Consider the following 17573-nt stretch of genomic DNA (forward strand, 5'->3'; position numbering starts at 1 on the left):
ACGGTAGTAAATTTATTTTTCAATTTATGAGTAAAATTTAATAGTTACTGTAGGTACATACTTAGTTTTATGAAAAAAAAAAACAGTTGTATCCCGATATTTCAACCATTTTTTATTGGCCTACTAAATTTTGTAAACCTAGACCAAAAGTTTAAAATCACAATGAAATTAATCAAAAATATCCTTGACATATATGGGTTGTAAACATGCATAAATTAATTGAAAATTTAATTTTAAAATGAACAAGCTTAAGCTAAATTTCGTCACCATGGAATGACGATATTTGGAAAATGTTAATATTTATGAGCTGAACTCCGGACACCCGTTTTCAATTTCTTGGATCACCGAGTTAATTACTGAACTTGTTAAAAGCAATCACTTTGATGTTAAGTGATTTATATTATATTAAGTTCAGTGTTATTATATTAAGTTCGATGGAATTTCTCAACACAAGCAGTCCTGTGACAAAAACAATACATAGATAGCATAATGAAAATATTTGTGCAGGAATCAAAGTAATAGTAATTTATTTGGAAGTTAAGTAGTAGGCTACATGTAAAATACTTAAAACCAAGCTTATTGTATTATATTAATTTTTAATAATTATATTAAATTAGATCCCTCTAATTTAAAACATAATATAACTTACCTAACCCTAACCTCAAATGTAAACATAATTATGTTCAACACACAATATTTGTTTTGAAGTTTAGACAATAAATCACCAAACAATATCATCTTTTAAATAAGAATAATAAATTAAATAAACTTACCAAGTCAAAGTGGAATAGGTAAACTCTTCTAAAAGAGTTCACAGCTTTCATCAATGTGATGAGAATTCAAACATGAAATGGCGTTGATCAGTCGATCGTCGTTGATAGATCCGTTTTTGTGTAAGGACTACTGTAGCGCTGTGAGTGGTGGAATTGGAAGCTCGTTTTCAACGTGTTTTCAACGATAGATCAACCGTTGAAAACAAAGTTGCATTTAAAACGTTGAAAAATTCAACCCCTAACGGTTATTCAACCTCAACAACCAAATTTCAACGTTGGAAACACGTAGGTGTGCTACCTGGGCAGGATGTAGAACAACATGATATCAGATTTAATAGTTAACCAATGTATCTACTACAAATTTTTCATCATGGTGATCAACCAGGAAACTGAAGAGACCTCTTGATTAAGTTACAACAGTAAGGAAGAACCAAGATTGCTGGGCAAGGAGCAATAAAGAGAAAGCCGATTTGTTTGCTGATCATCTAGAAAAGGTTTTCTTACCTCATGAGGGAACAATAATAGATGAGAATCATCATCATCTTGGAGCAGGAGTCATCACTCCAACATAGCCAAAGGAGGTAGAATATGAGATTGGAATTTTGAGCAGAAAGCAAAAGTCAGATTTCAACTTGATAACTGGAGAGATTCTATAGGAGCTCACAAGAAAAGCAATTGTGAAACTATGACATCTCTTCAACGCTTCATTCAACTGATATATGTGCCAAGTTTCTGGAAGGTAGCCGATGTCATCATGATACCAAAACCTGGAAAGCCACCACATAATGTAACCTCGAATAGGCCATTTTCACTATCTCTTGTACCTCCTCTTCACATCTGATATACCTCAACCCGAAAACGTAACAGGAGCAACATTTGCTGATGACACAGCAGTTCTATCAGTTGGTGAAACTGTTGACGTTTCTACAGATAAGTTGCAGATGGCAGTCAACAGAATCAATGTTTGGACAAGTACTGGTTTATAAAATTGAATGAAGCAAAATCAGTTCAAGTCAACTTTACAAACAAATTAGTTCAATATATTCCCTTAACACTCAATGGGAATATAGTACCCTACTCCAGCACTGCAAAGTATCTAGGCATGATGCTGGATGCCAAGCTTAGGTGGAAGGAGCATGTGAAGAAGAAAAAAGAACAACTTGCCATAAAATTCAAGAAAATGTACTGGCTACTTGTGAGGACATCGAAGATATCAAATTATAACAAATTGCTTCTCTACAAGCAGATTCTCAAGCCGTTGTGGACCTATGGAATTTAACTGTGGGGCTGCACCCGGCCATCCAATATCGACATCATCCATCCAGCGCTTCCAGAATAAAGTACTCAGAAGTTGTGTAGACGCTCCTTGTTACATCAGGAACTCTGATCTCCACCGCGACCTGGGAGTGGCGACAGTCATCAGTGGAATCCAAAGATTTGCAGAGAAACATGAGAAAAGACTTCATCAACATGTGAATGTGGAAGCAATCCAGCTGCTCAACATGCATGGAGTGAGAAGACTACAACGCAGAAAGCCTCACGAATCAGTTTAGTGCTAAAGTGTTGGAAGTGTGAAGGCAGAATACTGTATCCTTTTATGCTGAAAATATTCTTCAATTTGATCCTTGACCAATATAGAAGGCTTAAACAATGGGTTTTACATCCACAAACAATATTCTAATAAATTTAAGTCAAAATAGAATATAGCTTATTAGACTTTAACTAGGTGCTATAAAAATCAAAAAGAAAAAAAGTGGTTTCCATTTTAATATTTTGTAATGATGGAGGTGAAATGTACCTGATTTTCGTTGACACAGACCCACACTTCTCTCTTTTTCAGCTTGAAATAGTCAAGAATTGTCTCCTCATCAAGATAATTATGTATTTTCTCATCAGTTTCATCCATCACATATAGAACAGCATCCGTGCTGAATTGAGAGTAATCCTTCCGGTTCCACTCGTCTAAAATGCATCTAACATGGAGAACAATTAGACCAGTTTATTGATCATGACAAAATGTGATTTATTACAATTTCTCATTTTAGACAATAATGAACAGTGAATACACCAGCTGTTGGATCTCGTGTCTACATTGTTCGCACTTGTTGCTTCTCACTTTCATGGTTACATAGTTGTTGTATTCCCAATTTTTCTCATCCTCCACTTACAGTCTTAGTTTGTGAGTGACTACGGTTTGTCATCGCATTGGGTCGCTGGAGTCCCGTCTGCCCTGAAAGCTGCCACTCACCAAAAAATGGTCAGTTTTTACGGACGCCACCAAAGTGGAACAGTGAAAGACAAACTGGGTCTATTCCTATTTTACATCTATCATTTTTTGGCCTGTATTCCTCTTTGTTTGTAGTAACATTAAAAAGGCTGAAAAGTAAATAGACCTATCAAAAGTGTTTTATAGGAGTTATCATTAGTTTTAGTAATATTCTTGGAGAATCCCATCATATTTTAATTTTAATGTGACATATCTATTTTTATCACTATTATTTCTTAGTGCTAATACAGCACTCACATTTTGCATTATTATTTCACTTATCACTTGCAATCTTACAAATCATTTTTAAGGCATTGTTCATCTCTACTTATTCACTTGGTCTACAATTAGCTCACCACTTTTAACTTACTTTACATGATCTGCTATTCAGAACTATTTGATTCTTTATTATATTGCATTCAGCAATTCAAATTAATTACTCAGGTTTGATATGGCACATAAAATCTGACCTTTTTATTGCTCAACTCATTTTGTCACTTCATTTGAAGTTATATAAGCATAACCTAACAAACCAGGTATCAATTCTTGGATTATTATTGGGTATCGTTCTTTTTTGTACTCAATACTGTTATGTAATAACATTTAATATATTTGTTAATCTCAAGTAACCTACTTCTCTTCAAGATTTATAATTGTTGACAACAGTCAATGCTCTTTGTTAATTATTATTATCAATAGACAACTCTTGTATTTGTTAACAGCAATCATTATCTGTTGTAGGCTACTACTCATTCAGAATTATTCCACGTATTCATTTTTGAATAAGATTATAATTCTTATTCTGATTTAAGAATTCTATTTACTTCATCATCATTTTTGCCATTAATCATTGTTTGATTATGTAACCATTTTTTTTCTTGGAGTCAATACTTATTTACATATTTTGAAAAACACTTGAAACAGAGTTGCTTGACACAGAACTTGAGTTGCAACACTTGAAAAAGTTATTATAATATCAGTATTATTAAAGTAGTCCGCTTTCAAATTCAGGGACATTCAGCTGCCAATAAATTGTTACTTTTTATCAATTTTTGTGAAACTAGAATTACGCGTGCAAGAAAAAGTTAGTGCAATAGTCAATGTGTGCATAACTTCTATGTTTATATTGACACCTTATTTCCTTACAATTTCTCACTTAATCTGGTTATACTACTGGTTAATTTTTCTCTAGAGTATCCATTTTATTTGCTATCAGAGTGAAAGGTTTGTGTGAACACTGAAGTGATAGAACTGAAAGTTTAGTTCATCACAATTTCATTTCATCTATATTTCATACAGTCCATTTACAAATATGGCCTTACAATAACCCAACTTTCATACGTCAACATTCACACCAGCATCAGCTATCCTCTATTAAAGGGAGTGGTTGGCAGAGAATCGACAACATAAATTGTTAACAAAAAGAATTACTTTGTTTTTTTATGGAAGTATTTTTAATTGTAGCTTTAATTGTAAATCATTAACTGTAAATTGTAAATTGAAAAATAAAAATTGGAAATCGTAAAATGTAAATTGTACATTTACAATATAATATTCATCCCATCATCATCACCTAGGCTTAAAATACTTCTAGAAAGTCGCCTTTGTAAAATAATAAATAAATAAATAATAGTACCTAATAATTTCTTTATACAATATAATAATTTCCACTGAGTCTAACAAGACCCATAGTGGGACAAAACAAAATAGCACTGTACATAAAGAAACTATGAATTAATTTAAAACTAATTTTATGATAGATGTAATACATTAAAAATTTGGTTTACTCTGAAAACAAGATAGAAAAATTGACATAGAGAAAATAAAGGAAGAAAGTTTTGTAAGAATAATAGTAAATTATGTCGCTTTTACCTCAGAGATTCATCGGTTTTACTTCTATATATCTCCCAGGGTGTCCCAATCATAAATCTCCATCTATTTTTGCCTGGAATAACTTTGGCAAGGACTCTCTGATTGTCTTTCTCCATTTGTGGAAAGTTTAGGGAAGGCAATTGTGCATTGAAGATTTCCGGTTTTTGTTTGAACACTAAAGCCTTCAGTACCTCTACAGGCCAGTGATTGTGGTCTCTCAGAATTTTCTCTTCACTAGGATCATGACCGGCTTCACTGCAATATAGATTAATAACATGATATACTTTTAAATACAAACAAGCAAGTACAAAGAATGTACAAAATATTTTAAAAACGATTTATCATTCACGACAGATATGAAGAGAATAACATTTATTTTTGAAATTAACCCATTCAACTACGAAAAACCGATTGAATATAGTGAGGTTCACGTTTTAATGACAGTATATGATTTATATTGGTGCTGCCATCCTTGTTCATCATTCAATAAAACAGATGTAGCACTATCCTTTCCAAGCTCCGCAATGTTGCCAGATCGTTTCTCAACAATGTAGATATATAATGAATTGACAAAATATCCATTCTCATTGAATTGAATTTGTAGTGTAGTGTTCAGTTGTTTTCTTGAAATTCTTATTTATAATTTATTCTTGAATTGTGAAGTATATTATCATTTTATGTAATGTAACTAATAATCGTGGGTTAAATGGAAGAGAAGGCTTTTATTGTCTCAATTTCGCCCACATCACTTTTGAAATTGTAAAGTGTAAATAAAAGGCATTTATCTATATATCTATCTATCCTCTATAGCACGGAATAAGAAAACCACTCTAGTACTCTCTACTCCGTGTCTATAGTAAGAAGTGGCAAGGCAGAAAATCTGCAATGTTGATCTCCTATCTTTCTCCACTGATATTATAACGTGTACCTCACTGAAGTCATTTTGTAAATATTGATGAAATGATAGTGAGCTGGAAAACTTCTTTTTTTATAAAGCAATAAAGCAAGTTGACCGAGCGAAGTGATGTCTAAGATTCAAGTCGACGGTTTGGCATTTCTCTTAATGTTTAAAATTTAAGCTTAGTGTTTTTATGTTTATATGTTTCTACGGCGAAACGCGGTAATAGATATTCATGAAATTTGACAGGTATGATCCTTTTTTAATTGCGCGTCGACGTACATACAAGGTTTTTGGAAATTTTTTCATTTCAAGCTGTAAAATCTGACAAAGCATTTATTGGAACGGTTCCACTTGTTATTCGTTCCGCTACTACGTAGACATCATGTCGTCATCATGTCTGTCTGTCTGCGCGCTGTGACTTTTGTGCGTCTGCGCTGACCAGTGACGTCACAGTCGCGGTTCTTTGCCACTGCTCTTGTCAGCTGGTTTTCTATACTTTTATTCGTATTTTTTCGTCGGATTGTTTGCTGTTGCAATTTTAATATTTGTGCTATTCGATTTTTTAGAATTTAATCTTGTCTTTAGGCATCTTACCTTTTAGATATTTGTTACTTTTTCACCATTCGGTTGCGAGCGCTTTGCCTACGTTTCTAACACATCTGGCAGCTTGCCTTTTTTCATTGTAGCTTGCAGCGTCTCCGTGTCTTTTTCAATGGTGGATAGTCGAGTGTGCTTCCTGCGCTCGGTCTAAACCGTTCATCTGAATTCATCGGACCAACAGAACGTTTTTAAAGTGTGAATTATTCTTCAAATTAATTCGTTTGTTCTATTCTTCAGTGTGATTCAATTATTCATCGAGTTCTTCACTCAGTTACTCTGTTAAAATTGGATAAACTTTGTCTAAAATTGCAACCTTGTGTGAGCGTTTCATCGCTATTCATTTGATCTACAGAACCTTTTTAAAGTGTGAATTATTCTTCAGATTAATTCGTTTGTTCTATTCTTCAGTGTGATTCAATTATTCATCGAGTTCTTCACTCAGTTACTCTGTTAAAATTGGATAAACTTTGTCTAGAATTGCAACCTCGTGTGAGCTTCAGTTGCCATTTTTCTACAATTGGCTTCACCTCGTGAACCTCAAACTTACAAGTGCATCATCTCTACCATTTGGAAATCAAGCCAAAATTTCCACAATTTGAAGATCGGATTATTCGTTTGGGATTCTACTCGCTCCAGCCTACTTTTCCATTGGGGGATTCGCCTGCTGTAGTGGACGTTTCCATGCTTGTCATCGCATGGCCAGATCACTTCATCGCTTGCTGATGTCCTGTTCCTGTTGGTATTGCAGAGTCATTGCCTGTCTGCCTGGCCGCATCTCCTCTTCAAAATTTTATTCAGGTTATGTAAATCGTTCTTTTCAATTTTCATTTACGTATTCATCATTATTGTTTTATTAATGTATATCTTGACATTCAATTTTTTAAGGCCACTGACGCCTACTAATTGTTTTATTAATGTCTATCTTGACATTCAATTCACTGAGGCTACTGACGCCTACTCATTATTTGATTAATGTCTATCTTGACATTCAATTCACTGAGGCCACTGACGCCTACTTATTATTTGATTAATGTCTATCTTGACATGCAATTCACTAAGGCCACCGACGCCTATTAATTCATTGTATTTAACAGTTACCCTTGACTTTACAAGTGATTTTCTGAGGCCACTGACGCCTATATAATTGTATTCAATTGTAGCAATTATTCTTTGGATTTGACAGCTACCCTTGGCTTTACAAGTGATTTTCTGAGGCCACTGACGCCTATATAATTGTATTCAATTGTAGCAATTATTCGTTGGATTTGACAGCTACCCTTGGCTTTACAAGTGATTCATTGAAGGCCACTGTCGCCTATTACTCATTCTAATTGATGTCTGTCTTGACATTCAATTCATTGAAGGCCCATGTCGCCTATATTCAACCCGGACTGTCCTCATTGTATTTATTAGCTACCCTTAGCTCTTAAGTGATATTTTAAGGCCAGTAACGCCTATTAATTGTTTGGTCGAAGTCTATTTTGACATTCAAATCACTGAAGGCCTATGCCGCATATATTTTTATACGTTACTTGCTGAGCATTTTTTACAGCTTATTGTCATTTCTAATCAGTATTATTGTACCTTAGTAATAACTTTCATTATAGCACTCAATTTATATTCATTTCAGGTATCATTATTACTACCTTTGCATTTATTTTCAGACTTCAATGGTCATTAATGTCATTGACCTAATTTCTTTTAAATTTTGTAGTTCTCTACATTATTTCACATGTTGTAATTTTCCCAAGATTTGACTCATTGTTTTTGTATGTGGCCATCTGCCTATTATTATTTAAAGATTCAAAGACTCAACCTACTTACAATTGTTTTTGTATGTGGCCATCTGCCTATTATTATTTTATTGATCTCAAGATATTTGATTCAATGTTTGTATGTGGCCACCTGCCTATCATTATTTCATTGATCCCAGATACTTGACACAATTGTTTTTGTATGTGGCCATCTGCCTACTATTATCATCTTATTATTATTAAATCTTATATTGTTGATTCATTTAGTCTTTTATTGGCGTACTTACCACACTTCAAGCTATCAGTATTTTTATGTACAGAATTCAAAGATTTATTTGTAGGTATTTATACCAACTATCATCCACAGTCCACTGCCCTGCCCTTTGGATTCTGTCATAAAAATTGGTCCTCCGGGCCCGGATTTCTTGATCCAGTGTTTACCTGGGATAATTGTTAATTGGACCAATTGTAAAAATTGGTCCTCCGGCCCGTTCATTTCTTGATCTAGTGTTACCTAGGATAATTATTAATTTTTATTACTCATTTCTTGGTCCATTGAACCTTAGGGTTTCAGTGACCGTGTGCCTAATAGTCTAGCTTGACGCCAATGATTAGGTCCCACTCTAGAGTATATTTTATTTCATTGTACCTTTGTATGTTTATATTGTTTAATATTAAGCATTCACACACTTGTTTCAAATTTTCAGTACTGGCTGCAACTCAAAGCACGCTGCAACGTGTATGCACCAGCTATCAACTATCTTGTACCCTGAGAGACTGAACCGCACTGAACTGGTCACAGACGGCTATTGCGCATTGAGAAAACAACACACGGCAAACTACACCGCCTTGCGAGCCCGCTACTTGACTCGCCGCACAGCAAGCTTGATACAACTCGACTCAAACGCACAGGCGTGCCTCTCTGCGTACTGGACCAGCGCCCAAGGTTGCTTATTGGTGCAGCAATCGCATTGCTACAGTGCACTATCGTGTCATTCACTCAGGTTTTTCTGTTAATTTTAAGCATGTCTGATCATGAGGAAGATTCACTTCCTGAGCCTTCTGCTCTTTTCAATACAAGAGACAATTTACACCAGGAAATAGATTGGTTCATAACCAGCTATGACGATTATGTTGTGGACACTGAAGCCACTTATTATCAACTATTGACTGTAAAAAACGAACTAGGTTCACTTAGAATTAAGTATGATAAGATACATCAACAATTATCGAATTCAGGGTTGCAAGCACAGGACACTTCAACTCATTTTGAGATACTCAATAAGTTTATCTCTATTACCTCTAAGGCAAACGCTGCATTAACTGCCTTTGAAAGCAGACAACGCAACAATGAGGCCACTGCTGGTGCTTCCCAGCGGCCAACATCTCAAAACGCACATTTGGCAAATTTTCAGTTGCCTCAGATTCCGCTTCCACGCTTCAATGGGGAGCTTTCAAAATGGCAAGCATTCTCAAGTGCTTTTACTAATATTATTGGTAATCAAGATAACATTAATGATTCATTGAAATTTTTCTATCTTCGTCAATCACTCAGTGGTGAAGCTCTTGCTAGAGTGGAACACATTGAAGCTGACGAAAATGGTTTTCAGCTTGCATGGAACCTCTTGAGGGAGAGGTATGACAACAAGAGATTAATTGCTGCCAGGCACGTCACGGCAATTGAATCTCCGCCTACCATAAAGCGTAACTGTCCGCAATCATTACGGGTATTCATTGACTTTTGCAAGTCCCACATCACCGCACTCGAAGCGCTTCAACTTGGAGTCCAAATCAAGGACTTGTTGTATATGCACAAAATGTTGTTGCAGTTGGATACTGCTACTGTTCGAGAATGGGAAAAGAGTGTTGGTATACACGACATTCCCACCATTGATAAATTTTGGAATTTTTTGGAATCACAATGCAAAATCATGGAAGCTGTTGCTTCAAGCTCAGCTAACCATCATCAAGGAAATGTACAGCAAGGTACATCCAACTCGGTTGGTGCTCATAGCAAGCCGAAGTTCAACCAAAATCAATCGAATGTTCAAGCTAGGATGCAGGTTACTACCTCTTCTATATCACCTTGTAGTTTTTGTAATTCTGTTGGTCATTTTCCAAATCGTTGTAATGAATTATTGAAGTTACAGGTTACTGATCGTTGGAATGCTGTCCGTGACAAAAGGTTATGTTATAATTGCCTCAAGCCTTTCGCACCCAATCATGTTTGTTCGGACAAATCGTGTATGCTTTGTGGCAAGAGTCACCACACTGTTCTTCACAGGTCGTATCCTCAACCACGGGACACTCAGCCTACTTCTAAGGATAAGGTAACTTCAAATCTTATTCATTCTCAATCTTTTGCTCCCTCCAAGGGTAAGAATGCTGTTTTGAATTCCGTCATGGTTCAGAATGTGGAAGCAACTAAGCAAGCTGTTTCTCATGCAGAACAGCCTCAGAAGAACTCTCATGTCACAATGAGCTCCACTTCGTCACTGTGTTTGCAACAGCAATCAACTGTCGCCTTGTTACCTACTGCTGAAGTTTTGGTTCAAACTTCTAGTGGGGAATTTATTAAAGCAACCGCGCTTTTAGACTCTTGCTCTGATTGTAATTTGATGTCAACTAGGTTGGCTGAAAAATTGTCACTTGTTACTTTGTATTCTGACACTTTGATTCATAGTGTAGGTGAGAATAAGACCAAATCATCTATTTCTCATTCAGTTTGCTTGTCTTCATCTGATCGTTCGTGGTCGGTTGAAGAAAATTGTATTGTAGTTGATAGCATATCATCTAATGTTCCTAGTGTGAACATTGATCTTTCCAAAATTTCAATTCCTGTTGAACTCAAATTAGCGGATCCATTGTTTGATCAGCCTAAGCCTGTAGATCTGTTACTTGGTGCTGGCATATTTGCATCTGTTCTTCAGCCTGGTAAATTGTATCTAGCTCAAAACGCTCCCATCCTTCAGAAAACCAGTCTAGGTTGGGTCATATTTGGTTCTTGTAAAACCATTCGTCCTATTGCAGCACCTCGTTCGTGCCTCCCTGCTTCGCCTGTGGCCACTCCCCGTAAGGTCATATCGAATTTTCTAACTTCAAATGATGTCTCGCATCAGCTAGAGAAATTTTGGAAGCTGGAAGAAATCTCTCCTCTACTTCCTCCCTCACCTGAGGTTTTGAAACTTGAGAAGCACTACACAACCACTACCACGCGTCTTGAAGACGGACGGTTTATGGTCACTCTTCCCAAAAAGGATAATTTCCACTCATTGGGTCATTCCCGATTTCAAGCATTGAACCGATTTCATTCATTAGAAAAACGGTTATCATCAAATGTTGAGTTAAAAACTCAATACACAGCTTTCATGGAAGAATACCAACAGTTGAATCACATGTCACCAGTGCCTCCAGCACCGGATAATGAAAAATGCTACTTCATTCCTCATCACCCGTTTTTAAACCTGATTCGACCACTACAAAATTACGTGTAGTATTTGACGCTTCTGCTAAGTCTACCACTGGAACATCGCTTAATGAAGTATTGTATGTTGGTCATACAGTTCAGCCTGAACTGTTCGATATAGTTCTGCGCTTTCGCACATATCAAATAGCCTTCATTGCGGACATTACTAAAATGTACCGTCAAATCTTAGTCCATCCCTCTGACCGCAACCTTCAGAGAATATTTTGGAGATCTGATGCTACTCTACCCATTCAAGAATTCACCTTGAATACTGTAAGTTACGGCACTTCGCCGGCAGCTTTCTTAGCTACTCGTACGCTTCATCATTTGGCCGATCTTGATACGGCACCCAACTCTGCTGTAGCTAATGTCATTAAAAATCACTTTTACGTTGATGACCTTATTTCTGGTTCTTCTTCGGTTTCAGAAGCTAAGCATTTAGTTCAACAATTGATCAGCACATTGGCTCAGGGTGGTTTCGAGCTTAGGAAATGGTTGTCCAACTCGCCTGAAGTTCTCGCTACTATTCCTTCTGATCTGCTTGAAGCAAACACTTCCAAACCGTTGTCTGATTTCAATGATAGTGTGGTCAAGGCACTAGGCCTCATTTGGAACTCCACTCTAGACGTCTTGACTATTTCCTCTAATGTTGCTGATGTATTGCATAAAACATCTTTCACTAAAAGAGAGCTTCTCTCTTGCATTTCAAGCATATTCGATCCATTAGGTTTGATTTCTCCTGTGGTCATTTTACCCAAAACACTTTTTCAAAAACTCTGGTTATTAAAGATTGATTGGGATCAAAAAATTCCGCAAGATCTGTTGGAAACTTGGTTGAAAATTCTGCATGAATTGCCGAACATTGTTAACATTTCACTTCCGCGTTGTGTGTTATCAAAGGACTCTGATGCCTCGCTTGAGTTGCATGGCTTCGCCGATGCTAGTCTCACTGCTTACGGCGCCTGTATTTACGTCAGAAGCACCTCTCTCGGTAGCAGTCAAACTAGGTTGCTCACTTCCAAGTCCCGCATTGCCTCTTTGAACCCAGTTCTCTCTGTTCCCAGATTAGAACTACAGGCAGCTCTGCTACTTTCACGTCTTGTGAATAAGGTTTTAAAGGCTTCAAATCTTACTTTTTCTAATGTGTATTTGTGGACTGACTCGAAAACAGTCTGTGACTGGTTAAGAGCCCCTCCCGATCGTTCTAATATTTTTGTAGCTGTACTCATTTCTGAAATTCAGAATTCAACGTTTAACTTTCATTGGAATCATGTTCGTACTAGTAACAATCCTGCTGATTTGATATCTCGAGGTTGTACACCCAATCAGCTGGCCGCTAGTCATCTGTGGTGGAATGGTCCTTCATGGCTATCTATGCCGAATAGTTCTTGGGATTCTTTCTCTAGCAATGTTGCTATTTCTCAATCAGTTCAGGTATTAGCTACTACCTCGTCTCGTAATGATGTTATTTCAGGTATAATCAATAGTTGCTCCACCTATCACAAAATTGTTCGTACAACAGCATATGTTCTACGGTTCATTCATAATTAATTGTAAAAAACAAAATTCAGTCACTCCGCGTTTTGGTCAATTAACTATCTCTGAAATTTCAGAAGCTGAAAATTGTATCTTCAAATCTATTCAAGAAGAAGCTTTCTCTGCCGAACTTAAAGCATTGCGTCAGAATCAGGAGCTATTGCCTAATAGTTCTATTAAAGCCTTGTCACCATTTGTTCATTCAGATTCTCTGCTCAGAGTTGGTGGACGTTTGCAAAATGCAAATGCTTCCTTTGATTACAAACATCAAATATTGTTGCCTAGCAATCATGAATTCACTCGTGCATTGATTGTTGCTCACCATCGTCGTATAAGTCATGCTGGGGTGCAGGCCACCATGGCCAGTGTAAGACAACGATTTTGGTTTCCCTCCACCCGTCGCACCATCAAAAGTGTATTGCGGCATTGCATATTGTGTTTTCGCTTTTCGGCTCTTCGCTCTGAGCAAATCATGGGTAGTTTACCAGCGGCCCGCGTTCAGGCTAACTTTCCCTTTTATAATTGTGGTTTGGATTACGCCGGTCCTATTTCCATCCGTGTAGGCGGCCCCAAATCTCGTACTTTTTCTAAGGCATACTTGTCGCTGTTTGTGTGTATGGTAACTCGTGCCGTTCATATTGAAACTGTCTCGGAACTTACTTCCAAGGCATTTATTGCCGCTCTGATTCGTTTTTCTGCTCGTCGTGGCATCCCGCATTCCATTTTTTCGGACAACGCCACAACTTTCGTTGGTGCCAACAATGAGCTACGTGAGCTCCACGAATTTTTGTCCTCTGATCGTCTCAAATCAGATATTCATGACACTATGTCTGTACTCAACATCCAATGGCACTTCATTCCCCCTCGGGCTCCACACTTCGGTGGACTCTGGGAGAATGCGGTAAAAAATTTCAAACGCATATTCCATGTAGTCACTTTCAACAAGGTATTTAACTTTGAAGAAACCTGTACTCTTGCTGCTCAGGTCGAGGCCATCTTGAATTCGCGCCCTCTTGTTCCCTTGTCGGAAGATCCACATGATCTTGCCTACTTATCTCCAGGTCATTTTTTGATTGGACGTCCACTTACGTCATTACCCTTCTTGCCGCCTAACACCAAACACATTGACCATCGTTCACGTTGGTATAAACTTGCCGTTTCTATCCAGGAGCTCTGGGATAGGTGGTCTCGTGAATATTTAACCACTCTTCAGAAAAAAGGCAAATGGTTAAGCAATTATGAAAATTTGAAGGTCGGTACAGTTGTCATCTTGAAGGATCCTGGTTCCGCGCAGTCCACTTGGAAGCTGGCGCGCATTACTGAAGTTCATCCCGGTAAGGACGACAAGGTTCGAGTTGTCACTGTTCTCACTCCCTCCGGCACCTTTAAGAGGGCTATTTCGAGTTTAGCACCTCTTCCCATTGATGAGGATTCTAGTTAATCCCCTTGCTCTTATGGTTCATGTTGTATTTTCAGGTTTCATTGTTCTTTTCCCCTGGTTCTCACATGGGGCCCAGTTTTCAATTTCCAATTGCCTTGCCAGATGGTTTTCTATACTTTTATTCGTATTTTTTGTCGGATTGTTTGCCGTTGCAATTTTAATATTTGTGCTATTCGATTTTTAGAATTTAATCTTGTCTTTAGGCATCTTACCTTTTAGATATTTGTTACTTTTTCACCATTCGGTTGCGAGCGCTTTGCCTACGTTTCTAACACATCCGGCAGCTTGCTTTTTTCATTGTAGCTTGCAGCGTCTCCGTGTCTTTTTCAATGGTGGATAGTCGAGTGTGCTTCCTGCGCTCGGTCTAAACCGTTCATCTGAATTCATCGGACCACAGAACGTTTTTAAAGTGTGAATTATTCTTCAAATTAATTCGTTTGTTCTATTCTTCAGTGTGATTCAATTATTCATCGAGTTCTTCACTCAGTTACTCTGTTAAAATTGGATAAACTTTGTCTAAAATTGCAACCTCGTGTGAGCGTTTCATCGCTATTCATTTGATCTACAGAACCTTTTTAAAGTGTGAATTATTCTTCAATTAATTCGTTTGTTCTATTCTTCAGTGTGATTCAATTATTCATCGAGTTCTTCACTCAGTTACTCTGTTAAAATTGGATAAACTTTGTCTAGAATTGCAACCTCGTGTGAGCTTCAGTTGCCATTTTTCTACAATTGGCTTCACCTCGTGAACCTCAAACTTACAAGTGCATCATCTCTACCGTTTGGAAATCAAGCCAAATTTCCACAATTTGAAGATCGGATTATTCGTTTGGGATTCTACTCGCTCCAGCCTACTTTTCCATTGGGGGATTCGCCTGCTGTAGTGGACGTTTCCATGCTTGTCATCGCATGGCCAGATCACTTCATCGCTTGCTGATGTCCTGTTCCTGTTGGTATTGCGGAGTCATTGCCTGTCTGCCTGGCCGCATCTCCTCTTCAAAATTTTATTCAGGTTATGTAAATCGTTCTTTTCAATTTTCATTTACGTATTCATCATTATTGTTTTATTAATGTCTATCTTGACATTCAATTTTTTAAGGCCACTGACGCCTACTAATTGTTTTATTAATGTCTATCTTGACATTCAATTCACTGAGGCTACTGACGCCTACTCATTATTTGATTAATGTCTATCTTGACATTCAATTCACTGAGGCCACTGACGCCTACTTATTATTTGATTAATGTCTATCTTGACATGCAATTCACTAAGGCCACCGACGCCTATTAATTCATTGTATTTAACAGTTACCCTTGACTTTACAAGTGATTTTCTGAGGCCACTGACGCCTATATAATTGTATTCAATTGTAGCAATTATTCTTTGGATTTGACAGCTACCCTTGGCTTTACAAGTGATTTTCTGAGGCCACTGACGCCTATATAATTGTATTCAATTGTAGCAATTATTCGTTGGATTTGACAGCTACCCTTGGCTTTACAAGTGATTCATTGAAGGCCACTGTCGCCTATTACTCATTCTAATTGATGTCTGTCTTGACATTCAATTCATTGAAGGCCCATGTCGCCTATATTCAACCCGGACTGTCCTCATTGTATTTATTAGCTACCCTTAGCTCTTAAGTGATATTTTAAGGCCAGTAACGCCTATTAATTGTTTGGTCGAAGTCTATTTTGACATTCAAATCACTGAAGGCCTATGCCGCATATATTTTTATACGTTACTTGCTGAGCATTTTTTTACAGCTTATTGTCATTTCTAATCAGTATTATTGTACCTTAGTAATAACTTTCATTATAGCACTCAATTTATATTCATTTCAGGTATCATTATTACTACCTTTGCATTTATTTTCAGACTTCAATGGTCATTAATGTCATTGACCTAATTTCTTTTAAATTTTGTAGTTCTCTACATTATTTCACATGTTGTAATTTTCCCAAGATTTGACTCATTGTTTTTGTATGTGGCCATCTGCCTATTATTATTTAAAGATTCAAAGACTCAACCTACTTACAATTGTTTTTGTATGTGGCCATCTGCCTATTATTATTTTATTGATCTCAAGATATTTGATTCAATGTTTGTATGTGGCCACCTGCCTATCATTATTTCATTGATCCCAGGATACTTGACACAATTGTTTTTGTATGTGGCCATCTGCCTACTATTATCATCTTATTATTATTAAATCTTATATTGTTGATTCATTTAGTCTTTTATTGGCGTACTTACCACACTTCAAGCTATCAGTATTTTTATGTACAGAATTCAAAGATTTATTTGTAGGTATTTATACCAACTATCATCCACAGTCCACTGCCCTGCCCTTGGATTCTGTCATAAAAATTGGTCCTCCGGGCCGGATTTCTTGATCCAGTGTTTACCTGGGATAATTGTTAATTGGACCAATTGTAAAAATTGGTCCTCCGGCCCGTTCATTTCTTGATCTAGTGTTACCTAGGATAATTATTAATTTTTATTACTCATTTCTTGGTCCATTGAACCTTAGGGTTTCAGTGACCGTGTGCCTAATAGTCTAGCTTGACGCCAATGATTAGGTCCCACTCTAGAGTATATTTTATTTCATTGTACCTTTGTATGTTTATATTGTTTAATATTAAGCATTCACACACTTGTTTCAAATTTTCAGTACTGGCTGCAACTCAAAGCACGCTGCAACGTGTATGCACCAGCTATCAACTATCTTGTACCCTGAGAGACTGAACCGCACTGAACTGGTCACAGACGGCTATTGCGCATTGAGAAAACAACACACGGCAAACTACACCGCCTTGCGAGCCCGCTACTTGACTCGCCGCACAGCAAGCTTGATACAACTCGACTCAAACGCACAGGCGTGCCTCTCTGCGTACTGGACCAGCGCCCAAGGTTGCTTATTGGTGCAGCAATCGCATTGCTACAGTGCACTATCGTGTCAT

At 37.2% G+C, this 17573-nt stretch overlaps 2 protein-coding genes across 3 annotated transcripts in view; both read right to left on the bottom strand.

The window, feature by feature from the left end:
- Positions 1-17573, bottom strand: part of LOC111049326 — a gene marked incomplete in the record, with an annotated part of 290512 nt that overhangs the window by 155595 nt on the left and 117344 nt on the right.
- Positions 1-17573, bottom strand: part of LOC111054471 — a 78129-nt gene that overhangs the window by 22563 nt on the left and 37993 nt on the right. Inside the window, exons 3-4 of one of the 2 annotated variants that reach the window (XM_039438441.1) lie at positions 4912-5166; positions 2572-2746 (exon numbers count right to left, since the gene is read on the bottom strand). In XM_039438441.1, the coding sequence (XP_039294375.1) occupies positions 2572-2746; positions 4912-5166 (430 nt within the window). Of the gene's footprint in view, positions 1-2571; positions 2747-4911; positions 5167-17573 lie in introns of those variants that run through there. The other variant, XM_039438442.1, reaches the window with a different exon arrangement.

This window comes from Nilaparvata lugens, chromosome 11 (assembly GCF_014356525.2).
Source record: "Nilaparvata lugens isolate BPH chromosome 11, ASM1435652v1, whole genome shotgun sequence".
Classification (NCBI taxonomy): domain Eukaryota; kingdom Metazoa; phylum Arthropoda; class Insecta; order Hemiptera; family Delphacidae; genus Nilaparvata; species Nilaparvata lugens.